Raw genomic sequence first — 13,948 nt, 5'->3', positions numbered from 1 at the left:
GTAGTAATTAAGTACTTCGGATTTAATAATTACCTTTACTTTTTGCCTCTCTTGATTCCTTAAAACTTCCTTCCTCCATTGTTTTTCAAAGACGGGACATATAACGTAGGAGGAATCACTTTCATTTAGTTCAAAAAGATCCTCTCTTTCCAGAGGTTTCTTATAGCCTAAGATAATTATTCTAAAAATGAAAGAGTAAAATAAACAATTCAACAAAACCAATAATCAGGTTAGAAAATTTTTGCATGCATTTATTTCACTCCTTGATTTATAAATTATTGTATCGATTAGGGCACAATGACTAGACTGTATTTTGAAAAATCATACAAATTTATCCTGGGGTTCAATAAAGTGCAATAATCATTTGTAGCTTTTAGAAGGGCTCTTTAGACATCTAATCATGTAGTGAAACCCTCATCTCATATTTGAGGCACCCACCTACCCTATCTCCCTTACTGAAATTTAAATAGCTAGCTTTCACAGTAAAGTATTCACCTCAAAACCCATATTTGCTTTTTAGGCTTGTTTCAGAGGAGAAATGGATGCAACCTCTGCATCTGCAACTTCTCCTATTCCACTGGAACTTTATATACCCTTTGCCACTTGACTTTACAGACCGTCCAACTAGATGTGGATTGTCCAACTGTCTCTGCCCCATAAACTTTGGCTATGGCCAAATCACCTACTTTGACCAATAGAATATGAGGTGATGTGACAGCGCCATCTCCAAGCTGATGGCTTAAGAAGCATGGCAAGTTACTGCCAGTCTGTGGGTGCTGCTACTCTCTTCCATTCAAAGAACTCGCCCCAGGGGACATTATGAATAGTTATGCAAGAACAAGGCATCCAAACTGGGACTATCCCAGGCAAACTAAGATGCATGGTCTAGTTATACCACAAAGGCATCTGTGGCAGACAATGAATTATACTTACCTTATAGTCATCCTCTGCCCCATCATCTTCCTCCGAACAGGAGTCTGATATTTATTCAGTTGAAAATCTCTTAAACTCAGGGCAACTCCTTATTGGAGCCACAGAGTTATGAATTATGATTGGCCTAAACCCAGTCCTGCTAATCTCATTATCTTTTGCTTGGCATTAATAATAAACTCAGTTACGGCTAAGGATATCTAAAAGAAATCTGCTGAAGAGAACTTTCTTTTTCAAAAGAAGGCACAAAGCAGGGGCTGGCCTTGTGGCCTAATGGTTAAGTTTGGTGCACTCTGCTTCAGTGGCATGGGTTCGGTTCCCAGGCTTGGACCTAAACCACTTGTCAGCAGCCATGCTGTGGCAGTGACCCACATACAAAATAGAGGAAGACTGGCACAGATGTCAGCTCAGGACCACTCTTACTCAAGTGAAAATAGAAGGATTAGTAACAGATGTTAGCTCAGTGTGAATCTTCCTCAGCAAAAAAAAAAAAAAAAGAAAGAAAAGAAGGCACAAAACATCAAAAGGAAAAAACATTTTGCCTCCCTTTTCCTTCCCTTCCTCTTTCCTGCCTGTACTGAAGACATAATGCTCTGAGAGAAGACATCTTTGCCAGCATAGGTGGAAAGACAAATAATAAAGATAGGAAGTGGAAAGACAGAAAAAGCCTGGACCCTTTAGAACATTTCTGAGGTAGTTTGTGGATCTATTCCCAGTCTTCTTCACAACAATAAGAAAATAAACACCTACTTGTTTAAGCTATTATTATTTGGCAATTCTGTTACTTGAAGTCAAACATAGTCCTAAGTGATGTAGTTCATACACTCAGTTTATGAGCTTGGTGACATGACTTGTTCAGTAAGAAATTAAATCCACGTTCTGACTCTGTAGCTTCAGTTCTTTCCATTATAAAGTACATCAGTCCAAGAGACCAAACCAAAGTATTCCACCACTCCAAACTGGGACCGCTTCCATTGTCATTGTTACTGAAGAATCTCAGTTGATTGACCCTGAGATGGATTTAAATCCTGTGGTAACTGGAGTCTGTACTGGATTCAATTTTACTTTTATTATACAACCTAGCATCATATCACAATTCACATTTAACAAAAAGGCTTAAACACAATAAGCAAGGACCTTCAGTAATCCCGTTTCTGTTGGCTAAAATATGCTGGACATTTTCCTGTAGTGCACTTTTAAAAACATATTAAGCAATAAACTACTTTTATGTCATATTAAGTCCTTACATTTCATTCCATAAAATAAATATTCATTTTCAAAATAAGATTGCATTGATTTTCACAAAAGCATTTTTGATAACATTTACTGCCTCAGCATTTTGAGTTGGAACTGTGCAAAACTCAGTGGTTTTGGTTCATGGGGATTAGTGACCCCTGGCTTTCCTGCTGAGTCTCCAAATAATGCGGCATCTGAAAGTGACACTTAAGCTGAATTGAGAGTGATGCACACGGCTGGGTTGTTTAATTACTGTGACTTCCTTTTTCCCAGGTGTGCTCTCTCCGCCCCTTTTGCTGTCTTCTGGTAGATTTAAATACTCTCATCACAGGAGCTGGTCTCCCTTTCACATATAAGAGTCTAGGAAAAGGGGAAGCTTCTTTAAAACAAATGTTGAGGCAGCTTTTGGGGAAGGAATTAGGATCAACAGTTGACTCTCCCAATCAATGAAATATAGAACGCACCAGGTCCCATAAATTAGAGGACTTTATTCCTAAAGCAATAATGAGGTTCATACACGCATCTTGTATTTTTCAGATTGATATTATTTTTCAAAGAAGATTCACTTAATTTGATCCTCACAACTCTCTAGAGGCAGAGCAGTATTAATTTCCCATTTTCGCAGGTGGTTAAACATGCCAGGAACTCCGGAGACTGGTCACAGACTTTTAAATGGGACACAAACCAGTGCTAACTTAACCAAAGGCAGACAATGCCTTTAAGTGTACTGTTTCCACTCTGTTTTCAATTTCATCTCAGAGAGAATTTTGAGTATATTTAACACGAACAAGTGTGCGTAAGTATCTCATCTAACTAATTTAGGAGGAGCAGAACATTGGCAGTTGGCTAGGAAGATGAGATGAAATGGAAGTTTTATAGATGAGTAATATCTGAATACTTGGAAAGTATGGATATACAGTAGCATTACCAATTTGATTAATATTAATCACCTTTTTAAACATTTCTGGTCAGGGGTGATTGTGTTAAGAGAAAAGGCAAGAAGTCAATCTGTCTAAAACTCATAGGATAGGACAAAGTCAGGTAATGTACAATTTTTATTAATATGTGAGGAAAAGGTAAGGCAGATTGAATAGTGTATCCCTGGTTAAAATAATGGTTCAACTGTGACCTACAAAAACTCTAACTAGATTTTTCCATGTATGTCAAGGGGATTATTCTATGACCATGATTATTACACACTGATGACAGATTATATTTGCTGATAAAGGCTTTGTAATTATTCGATCATCAAAACAATCTAGACAGCTACCGCCTTAGGAATTAAGGCTCATAAGCATATAATTTCCTAATTATTTGTATCATCTGAGCACATTTTAATTGAATTATTCATATAATTATGGGAGCTTGAATTTGGCCTAGGAAATAATTTCTGACTTAATTCTGTAACTGAAAAAACAGATCTGAGAATACAATGAACCACTGTCTCCACAGTGACAGTCTCTTAAACAATAGCCATGCTGCATCTGCAATTGTTTAACCACCAGATAAGAAATCAAATTAGACTCAAGTCAATGCCAGCTCCAGACATTAGCATGTTATGAAAATATTTCCTATCTAGTTCTTAGATGTTAAAGTTAAACAGAAAATAAACGTGATATTCAACAAGTATAGCTTATTGGTTTGTTTGATTGATATAAGATATAGACTTCAAGATATGGAGCTGCCATACTTTAAAATTTGCTATGCCTTATCTTGCTTATTGAATTCAATTTCAGCTCCTTACTTTAGGCCTTCTAAAATGGTGTTTATAATATTTAATATAAATGCATACAGCTTTTATAGTTTGATAATTAAAGTTTTAAAAGTAAATTTACTTAAAATTAATTTTATTTGCATTATTTAAATTCTATGATATCCTATGACTTAGAAACGACAGTGAAATTTTTAAAGTCAGAGTACATATCACACTTTCTCTCAGCTCACGGATGAAACAGGATTCAGGTTTGGAAAACATACCTATACATACATGAATTTAAAAACATCAAAATCATTAACTATAAATAGCCCATATTTACATAAAATCTATTTAAACTTTCTTTTTTCTAGTGTGTAACTTAATGTAGCAGATTAGTGTAAAATTTTTGCTATCCTTTTTAAGTGATTCCTAGATTTGTGTAACTTGGAATTCTTATCATAATTAACCTCTTCTGCCTAATTATTTGCTCACCATGTATATCAGTTTTCTCCTTAACTGCTTTCATAAAAATCACCAATGATCTTTATATTGCCAAATTCAATGGAGAATACTCAGTTCTTATTTTAATTTACCCCTTTTCAGGATTTGGCCCTGTTGACCACTTTATTTTTCTCCTTTTCTGACAATTTCCTTAGCTTTCAATCATACTCTTTGCTTGGTTTTTCTCATACATTCTGAATGCCTTGACTTGGCTTCCCTTGCAGACTCACCACTTCTCACTGTTTAAATATTGAGGCTTCCCAATGTTCCACTGATTCGTCCTATTCAAAAGACTTGCTCTGGCTGATCTCATTCGTATTCACGTCTTCAACCTCTGACCTACAGTCAATGACTCCCAAATCCATATCCATAGGCCAAAGGTTTATCCGAACCCTGAGATCTACATATCCAAACACATGATTCTTCACGGTGATGAGTTACAGGCATCTCAATTGAAGCTACCCCAAAGTGAACGCAAATAATTTTTCACCACACCTGAACCTCACAGTTATCAGAGCCACAAACTGAGATTTATTCTACACCTTTCCCAGGTCCTCAACTTCCTTATCTAATCGACTCTCTCTCTTATACAGCTCTTGAATATGCTCATTTCTCTTCATCATCTTCATCATTACCATAGTTCAGAGTGTAGCCATAACTCTCCCAGAATACCCAATGAGCCTCCTACCCACTTTCTCTGTCTCCATTTCCCTCTCATCCATACCGTATCCCCACAATTGCAAAGGAGATTTTCTGAAGTGCAAAAATGATGATGTCACTTTCTATTTAACAGTCTTCAGGGGCTTCTCCTTCCCTTCAGGTTATCCTAGAGAACGCTTCAAGATCTGCCCTTCTGGCTTCACCTCTTGCCACACCAACACTCTGCGGCATGTGGGAGGGTCAGTTCTCTCTGGCCTCTGTGGTTTGCATGCGGTATTTGCTCAACTCAGAATGCCACCTGACTCACTCCTGAACATCTTTAAATGTTGCATGAAAACATTAATTACTTGAGAAAACTTGTTTAGGTGATTCTCCTGAAAACTGTGTTTGTCTATCATCCTTATATTGCCTTCTGCCTTTTTGGGTAATTGATAGTGTATTAATCTTTCTAATTCTACTACGAATTCCTAGAAGGTAGGAACTAGCTCATTTATCTCTATATTTTTAAAGGTTAGCATAACGCAGGGCACCTCGTATGTAATCAACCATTTTTTTTTTTAAGGATTCATATACTCTTGAGAACATATCTATAGATCAAATTGGGCAATTTTGTTTCTACCAACTATAGAGTAAGGGGCATAAATTTAAGATGATAAATTAAAATGATAAATTTAGTTTCATATTATTGGAAACTTTCTGTTATGGGGAAAAGAAACACATTTTTAAAGAAAGCTTCTGAATTTATAAAATTAGAAAAAATCAAATCTTCTCATTTAATATGATTTAATTCCTGTATCAAAGCCCATCTTATGTGTGAGTTATTCTGTGAGATACACAACATTATACATCTTATAAAAATGCTTGTGTGTCTGTGTGTGTTTTAATAGCAGTGTATATAAGTATATATGGAAGCATTCCTAGTAAAGAGTAGAATTACAAAGGGGAAAAAAGGGAGAAACGTGGACTCAAAAGAAACTCACTTCTAACCCCAAGTTGGTGTGTTCCTACCTGGGTGTCAATGGACAGGTTACTCCCTCTGCCTGAGCCTCAATTTTCTCACCTATAATGCCTGTCTCATAGGGCTTGGGGGGGGGGGGGAATGAAATACAGTGATATATAGAAAGTGGGTAGCAGATACTTGATGCTAAAAAAAAATAATCATCCCTCTGCCCCTCCCTAGTGCTAACAGGGATACAAATCCTTTAAAGGGACAGCCATATGATATGGAGCTTAGTAGTCTCATCTGTGCAACTATATAGTATGCTATTACTTCTGACTCTTCTGTAACAAATAATATGAGAAAAATCTTTACAAAGTCCCTTTGTAAAAATATTCATACTTAGATTAAAGATGAAACATGTAAATGTCATTTCCCTTGGAATCTTCCTCAGGCTGGTACGCTACAGACAAATTAGTAAAATTCCTACCTGCTAAACCAGGAATATGTCATCTTACTGAAGAACGAGGCACTTTTCTCCGGACTGCACTTCTGAAAAGAAAAAATATAACAAGTGGTGTATGAAGAAATGCCTTTAATTTACATTTGAAATATCTTTGTCAGCAGGTGGAAAAGTAAACATGAAACATATTTTTAGAATAATTATTCTACTAAGTTATAGCTCTGTGGATATCATAATCCTTAAAGAATACAGTTAAGATATTCTTAGATAGTGGTTGGACTAGAGAAATTTTAAGATTTCTCCCAACATTCTGACTCTGTTTACATAGCAAAAAACCATGTAGAAAAGGAAAATCATTTGTAAAATCCCCCTCTCTCTCTTTATATTATGTATAATATATATATTATATATATAGTATAGTTCCTTGAATTTATTAGCACATAATGGTTGTTTACCAAATTAATACAATTATATGACAATATATATGCATGTATTTATACATACATAATTTAGCTTATACTTATATATATGTATAAATATTTTAGTTGTTAAATATAGTTTGTCTATTTTCTGAAAAATAGAAAACTAAGAGACTATAATAGATATTTGGTTTTCTTACTTCTGTATAAGTGTTTAATTACACATTTTTGTATAAATATATAAATTACATATTTATCACAATTACATATTATTTGGGGAGGTTATAACATTTCCATAAAATTCTTCCCATTGACCTGGTCAGTTCAACCAAAAGAAGAGGAGTTTAAAAAGGGAAGGCCTCAGAAGCAATCATTTTACATTTTTAGAATCAGTATTAATCTCTTTGCATTTTACAAAGAAAACTGATGGGGGCCAGCCCCGTGGCCACGTGGTTAAGTTCGCACTTCGGTGGCCCAGGGTTCCACTGGTTCGGATTCCGGGCGCTGACATGGCACCGCTCATCAGGCCACACTGAGGTGGCGTCCCACATGCCACAACTAGAAGGACCCACAACTAAAATATACAACTATGTACTGGGGGGATTTGGGGAGAAAAATCAGAAAGCAAAAAAAAAGAAAGAGGAAAAGAAAATTGGCAACAGTTGTTAGCTCAGGTGCCAATCTTTAAAAAAAAAAGAAAAAAAGAAAAAGAAAACTGATTATCATGTTAAATTGCATTCTTAGCAATTGTCCCACATGGAACAACTTTTGCATTGATCTTCTCTAACCCAGTTCTGATTTCATATTCAAACTTAAAAAGTGTTTACCACATTTTTAAAAATTCTGATCGTAGAAGGAATGAGTGAAACAAAATTCCATCCTGTGTAGTAAAATGGCCTAAGTATAGAGGAGAAAACATGACCCCAGATCCGTTCTTTGAGTTAAAGAAGATGATATACTATAAATCATTGAAGATACATATAATTTACCAAAATGGTGTTTTCCTTATATGCTATTGCAGGAAGTAAATGCAATCACAAATGTAACACATTTATTACATCATTGGCTCAAACTAACCACTCAAACACGTGAACTATGATATCATCATCACCATTGTTACCAAACATATTATTTGGAAAACAAGTGCACAAGTTATTGGGGAAAATGTTCTGAAAACTCTCTAATTAATTTGGAGGACACATTTTATTACATACATTCAAATTTCACAGGAAGTTGCCAATCTGATGATTTGTCACCAATGAAAGGATCTTATTTACATGGTAAATACATATATTTCTGTGGCAGACTGCAAATGGCTACAAGTTCGTTGCAGCTTTTTCCATCAGAAAGTAGAGTCTATTTTCCACCCCTTGAATCTGGGCTGGTGTTGTTCCTTGTTTTGATGGAGAGAGTGAGAATGCAACAGGAGTGACTTTGAGAGAGCTTGGATTCTAAGCTTCAAGAGGCTTGTTATGCTTGGAACCCTGAGGACACGATATGTCTGAGCCTGAGCTAGCCTCCTGGAGGATAACAGACCACAAGGAAGAGAACTACAGTGCTCATCCGACCGTGCATCATCCTGGCAACAGCTTGAAAACTGCCAGACGTATGAGTAAATCAGTCCTAGATTATCCAGCCACCAGCCAACTCTCCAGCTGATTGTAGATGTTTAAGAGAACTCAACAGAGATAGGCCAAGCTGACCCAGAGCAGAACATGATCCAGCTGACCCAGAGAATCGAGAGCTAAATAAAAATGGTGTTTTCAGGGCCTAAGTCTTGCAGAGCTGCTAGAGAGGGTTACTTTGGCAGACTAAGAACTCAGGATTTGACTTAACATTCCCTCTCTGTCCATTTTCCACGTGAAAGCATCTCATATGAGGCCCTTTGAGTCCTCTGGTAAATAGCCTTCTTAGATGTGGGCCAAGCATCTTACATGCATTTATCACAGCAAATTCCAAGCGTCATATCTCCCAGAAGGAATAGCAGGAAGGTAAAAAATCTGGAGAAGGTAATTTGTCCTTACCAAGCACCAAGAATGTATAAATAACTTCTCAGCAAATAAGTAATTACTGAATTCATAGCATAGGTCTTGCTGAGTTCATTATTTATATATTGCTGTAAAGCAACAACTACGCAGACAAACAGAACATGATAATTCTGAGAGTATCTTTCAGCATTCTAATTTACTTCCATCTTCTCCATTAAACATTTCTCAATCCTTCCAAAGTAGCTATTCTCAGTCTGACAGTACTACTAGTCTGCAGACCTAATTGACTCCAAATGAGTTTCTCACTTCCCTTGTCTCCCGAAGCCCACTACAGGCCTTTGTTTTCTAAGCCATTTTATTCTCTACTGTACTTATCTTGGGCATATAGTAGGCATCCTGTAAATATCCTAACATTGCTAACTTAAGAGCAATTTTCACTGGTTATTTCTGAATTATGGTGGAAGAGCAGGCAGTATTTAGACCATGGGACTACAGCATAGCCAGGGGCCAAGATTTAGTAAAGTGTATTGCTCTCAGTCTTCCTTGGGATCAACCTTGAGATGCAGCCTCGTGAAGATACAGTTCGTGTAACTGCTACACTTAACAGTAGCTCATAACCTCTAACTTCAGGGGCTTCCTTTGTGAGTATTCGGGGAGAGTTCCGAGAATAGTGGAGGAAGTTATGGGAAAATAAAAGTACAAGGTCATGGAGAAGGGAAAACATTTAGAAATCAAAAAGATCTTATGTTTCTTAATCACTTATTATTTGCCAGATTCTGTATGAAGCGTATTGCCTCGTTAAGTATAACATATCTTTGCAGTACGATCATGTCATCTTCATTTTGCAGATGAGGAAACTAAGACCTAGAGTTTAAGAAACTTGCCCAAGATCCTCCAGCTAAGAAGTATAGGAGAGAGCCAGCCCTAATGGCCTAATGGCCTAATGGTTACAGCTTGGTGCTCTCACCGTTTTGGCAGGCTGGGTTTGTTTCCTGGCCACAGAATCACACCACTCATCTGTCAGTTGCCATGCTGTGGTGGCAGCTCACACAGAAGAACTAGACGGACTTACAACTAGGATATACAATCATGCACTGGGGCTTTGGGCAGGAAAAAAAAAGTATGTGAGACTGGATCTAATCCAGTTAGTTCATTCTATCTTCCAGTCATAATTCCACACTCTCAACTCTGTTACATGCTGTCTGCTGCTCCTCAGAGAGATCTTTCCCCTGCCCACTTCCTTCTACTCCACTTCAGGCTAACTCCTCCTCCTGCTTCAGTCCTATTCTGGATTTACTGCCTTGGGCAATTCCTCTCCTCCCACCCCAGCCTCCAAGGCTCAGATTCTTGTTCTGTGTTAACAGAGCAATCTCCACATATTCCTCAGGGGGGATTTAAGGACTCCTTCAGGTGGGCCCTCACTGAATTTACCCTCCTCTGTACCCAACTGTCTTTTTTTTTTTAGACTGGCACCTGGGCTAACAACTGTTGCCAATCTTTTTTGTTTTTTTTTCTGCTTTATCTCCCCAAACCGCCCCCCCACACACACAGTTGTATATCTTATATATCTTAGTTGCGGGTCCTTCTAGTTGTGGGATGTGGTACGCCGCCTCAACGTGGCCTGACGAGCGGTGCCATGTCCGCGCCCAGGATCCGAACCTTGGGCCCCCACAGCGGAACGCGTGAACTTAACCACTCGGCCACAGAGCCGGCCCCTGTGTACCCAACTGTCTTATCATTTGCTGACAGGTGCTTCTGTCCTACTAGACTTAGTTCCTCTGGAGGACAGAAACTATATTTGATTTGTCTTTGTATTTCCAGTTTTAGCCAGGGCCTAGCTCATGTTTTGGATGAATAAATGAATGAATGGATGGATGATAATCACTCCCAACAAAAAATATTTAGAAGCACTATATTCACAGGTCACCACACCAGCCCAAGAAACTCAACCTGAAAGTCATGTTCTTAGCTTATAAATTAGGTGGGGACTTTTATCTGAGATCTATCATGTCAAAAATATAGATTTAGCAATGAAATGTCATCATACAAGTTTTTCTATATGCTTTGAAGCCATCAATTTTTTAAAATTTGGCATCATAGAAGTAACAAATAGAAAATGCAGTTAAAAAGAATATTTTCAGTCCTGTCTAAATGGATTCCTGGTCCATGAAGCTATCTAGGTTGAATAACAGTCAAGCTAATAAACATTGTTGGAATCCTAGAGGAAGAGCTGATTGAAATTTTGAGTAAGGAAATTGTCTAAGTTTTATCATTTCTCTCCCCAAAAGCTTGTAATTGACTGCCGTTGGCCACTTCGGCAGTTACACTAATCTTGTTAAACCAGTTTGCATGACAACGTCTGCCTTCTCTACTGCAAAGTAAAAAAAGTGTGTTGTCTTGATGGAGCTCATTCACAGTTTCCAGGAACTTACTCAGCATCTGTATTTTAAAGACTTTTAAAAGAGTGTATTACATATAATTTGACTCACTTTTAAAGAAATTTACAGTTTCATTTTATGTGATCAGAAGAATAGCTTTCGTATTATGTGACACTTGGAGTTACTAACAAAACCTATGGTTAGAACAAAGTCCCCAGACTCTGAAATTCTTCTTTTTGTCTTTTTTAGAATTACAGAACTACTAATGGTCAGAGCTATTTTTAAGCCCGTCTTGTGTAGTGATGAGAAGGAAAACAAATGGAAGTTTTGTTAGAGAAATGATCCTACTACACAGCTGAGCGCTCATTTCCCTGTACTACTGCCTTAGCACGTGACTCCTAGTGTGGAAGAAGCATGTGATACAGCAGGGGGCCAGAGCGAGGCGCGGTTAAGTGTCTGCAGTTTTTGGATTTGCCCCAGACTTCGGTGTCCCAATCCCATGTCAGTTACCAGAGTATTATTTATCCTGCATCTCTCCTGCGGTTTTAAGGGGCTCAAGCACTGGTTGTCAGGTCCATTCATTCTTTTCTCAAATGTTTGTTTCTGTTTACGGGGGAGTTACTTATCCCTTCAAACAAAAAAGCCTCTTTCTCTGCTCCAGGAGCCACCTTGACTGAGACAGCGATGAGTGATGGCGTAGGTTTCACACCATCCTGGGGACTAATCTCAGCTCTCACGATCTAGTGTGTGTGCACGCGCGCGCGCGCGAGTGCGTGTATGATTACTATTAAACAAGGATCTAAGACATCAGTTCAAGGTTCAGGGTCTGAACGAACAGTCAGCTCTCCCCGCTTCCCTTTCCCCACCCAGAGCCGCGAGAAGACCGCCCCGCCTCTCCCCCCAGGACCAATGAGCTTTACCTGCGCCTCGGGCCCCCCGGGGACCCGCTGATAGGAGCTGCTGGCGCCCCACCTCCGCAGGATGGAAAACATGGTCCTCGCGGGCGCCAGGAGAAGTGAGGCGGAGAGAGGTGCCGCGGCTGTCACCTCTCTTAGCAGTGAACTGTCTGTCCGGCGCCTGGAAGGTGGGACGACGCGCGCACTCAGCCCTGACTGAGTCAGCTGTCAGCCTGCCCTCAGCTGGCCCTTCCCGCGAGCGCCCCGGGCGGGGGAGGGAAGGAGGGATATGGAGGAAGGGGAGGACGGAGAAGAGGAGGGACCTTATTTAGAGTCTGAGGATCCCTGCCTTTTGGGGCAGCTTGCGCTTGACTCAGTAGTTCTCAACTCTTCAATTTCCAGGGCTGCTCTGTTAGAAAATCTGTGTCCCTTTATGATAGACGCACAAAGCTCTTTCCTCCCTAGGATGAGATTTATATAATTGCGGACAGAATGTTACAGTTCTCTCCTACAGAAAACTAAGGACAACCGGTGTCGGTATAATTTTACAGAGCAGAATTTTATTGCAATGGCTTTGAAATCAGAGGCTAATGAAATACTTCCCTTAGTATCAGAAAACCCTAACAGTATATGGAATCTAAATTTTACTCTTCAAATTCACTATAAAGCAATATAATAAATGAAAAACTTCATAGTAACTAGCATTAGCAAATAACTAAATGAGATACATGACATATAAAGGGGAATATGAACATTAAGGATGGCCTTTTGACTTTTAATAAATATCGGTGACTCGTGAACATTGTAGAAAGAAGTACTGGTGTGCGCAACGTCACTTTGAAGACCTGCTGATCCATGAGATGTGTCATTGGTCTGATGAAATATTTTGTTTCAATCTACTTAGAACCTGAAGCAACAGAAAAGGGAATAATTTTAGGAATTTTGAATAACAAGAATAAGGATAAGGCAATGTGATAATTTTACAAGGATGGGTGTTAAGTTTCAAGACCAAGGAAAATTCTGTTTGCTTCTTGAAATTAATGTTAGTGGTAGATGGAAGAATTGAGGATTTAGGACAAGAGAAGGCCAGCTTGCTGGAGAAAGAAACTCAAAGATGATACCTGGGAAAGTTTTGGCCTGCCCATAGGAAGGGTCAAACTGAGGAATCAGACAACTTCTACATAAGGATTAGACCAAATGTTACCTCATGGAATTTAAGTACTGGAAAATATATAGAACACAATTTATTTGGCTTGCTTCCTCCCTTTAAACCATATTTGTCTGGCCCTATGCAAAGAGGAAGTTGTGGATTTCACTTTAAAATGTATCTTTGAAGAATTGAGGTCACAGCTCAGGAGTTAGAAACTCTGTCTCATGTCTTCTAGAACTTTCCTCAAGCTCACATACCAGTTTGGGGACCATGTCCTATTCAGCAGCCTCAGCCTGAGGGGCCCTCTCCCCATCTGCACTTTTAAACTAGTCACTCTGGATTCCATGAAGAAAAGGCTAGGTCTTCTTGTAGACATAGTCCTTGGTTTTTCAGATATAGTTACAAGGAAAGAAGGAAGTTTGAACCTATGGCATAGAGGAGGAAGCCAGGAAGAAGAAAGGCCTAAAAATAGCTCAGGCTCTAAACTCAACCTTTGCCTTCCTTCCTCCTCTTGGAATCAATCCCCTCAGGAAAGGTTGGTTCTAGCAACTGGAAGCAGGCAGATTTCTACAAATACTCAGTTCTAAAAAGACACCCAGCTCCTCGACTGGTGGGAGGAGAGAGGAATCATGAAGGCAACTGAGTAAGAGTTAGAGAGGGCTGACTCTCTAGTGTTGGGAAATTGGAGTGATGG

The 13,948-nt window shown here is 38.8% G+C and overlaps 1 protein-coding gene across 3 annotated transcripts in view; it reads right to left on the bottom strand.

Moving 5' to 3' along the window:
- LOC103542125 (ATP-binding cassette sub-family C member 2-like) overlaps nucleotides 1–12,482 on the bottom strand; it is an 82,237-nt gene extending 69,755 nt beyond the window's left edge. For 2 of the 3 annotated variants that reach the window (XM_070597589.1, XM_070597590.1), the window contains exons 1-3: nucleotides 12,129–12,482; nucleotides 6,451–6,512; nucleotides 34–181 (exon numbers count right to left, since the gene is read on the bottom strand). In XM_070597589.1, coding sequence (XP_070453690.1) covers nucleotides 34–181; nucleotides 6,451–6,512; nucleotides 12,129–12,200 — 282 coding nt within the window. In that variant the 5' untranslated portion in view covers nucleotides 12,201–12,482. The remainder of the gene's footprint in view (nucleotides 1–33; nucleotides 182–6,450; nucleotides 6,513–12,128) is intronic. The other variant, XM_070597591.1, reaches the window with a different exon arrangement.
- Between the last annotated feature and the right edge of the window lie 1,466 nt (nucleotides 12,483–13,948).

The sequence above is a fragment of the Equus przewalskii genome, chromosome 27 (genome assembly GCF_037783145.1).
Source record: "Equus przewalskii isolate Varuska chromosome 27, EquPr2, whole genome shotgun sequence".
Lineage (NCBI taxonomy): Eukaryota > Metazoa > Chordata > Mammalia > Perissodactyla > Equidae > Equus > Equus przewalskii.
The sequence above is the reverse complement of the archived record's forward strand: the minus strand, read 5'-3'. Positions and strand labels throughout refer to the sequence as shown.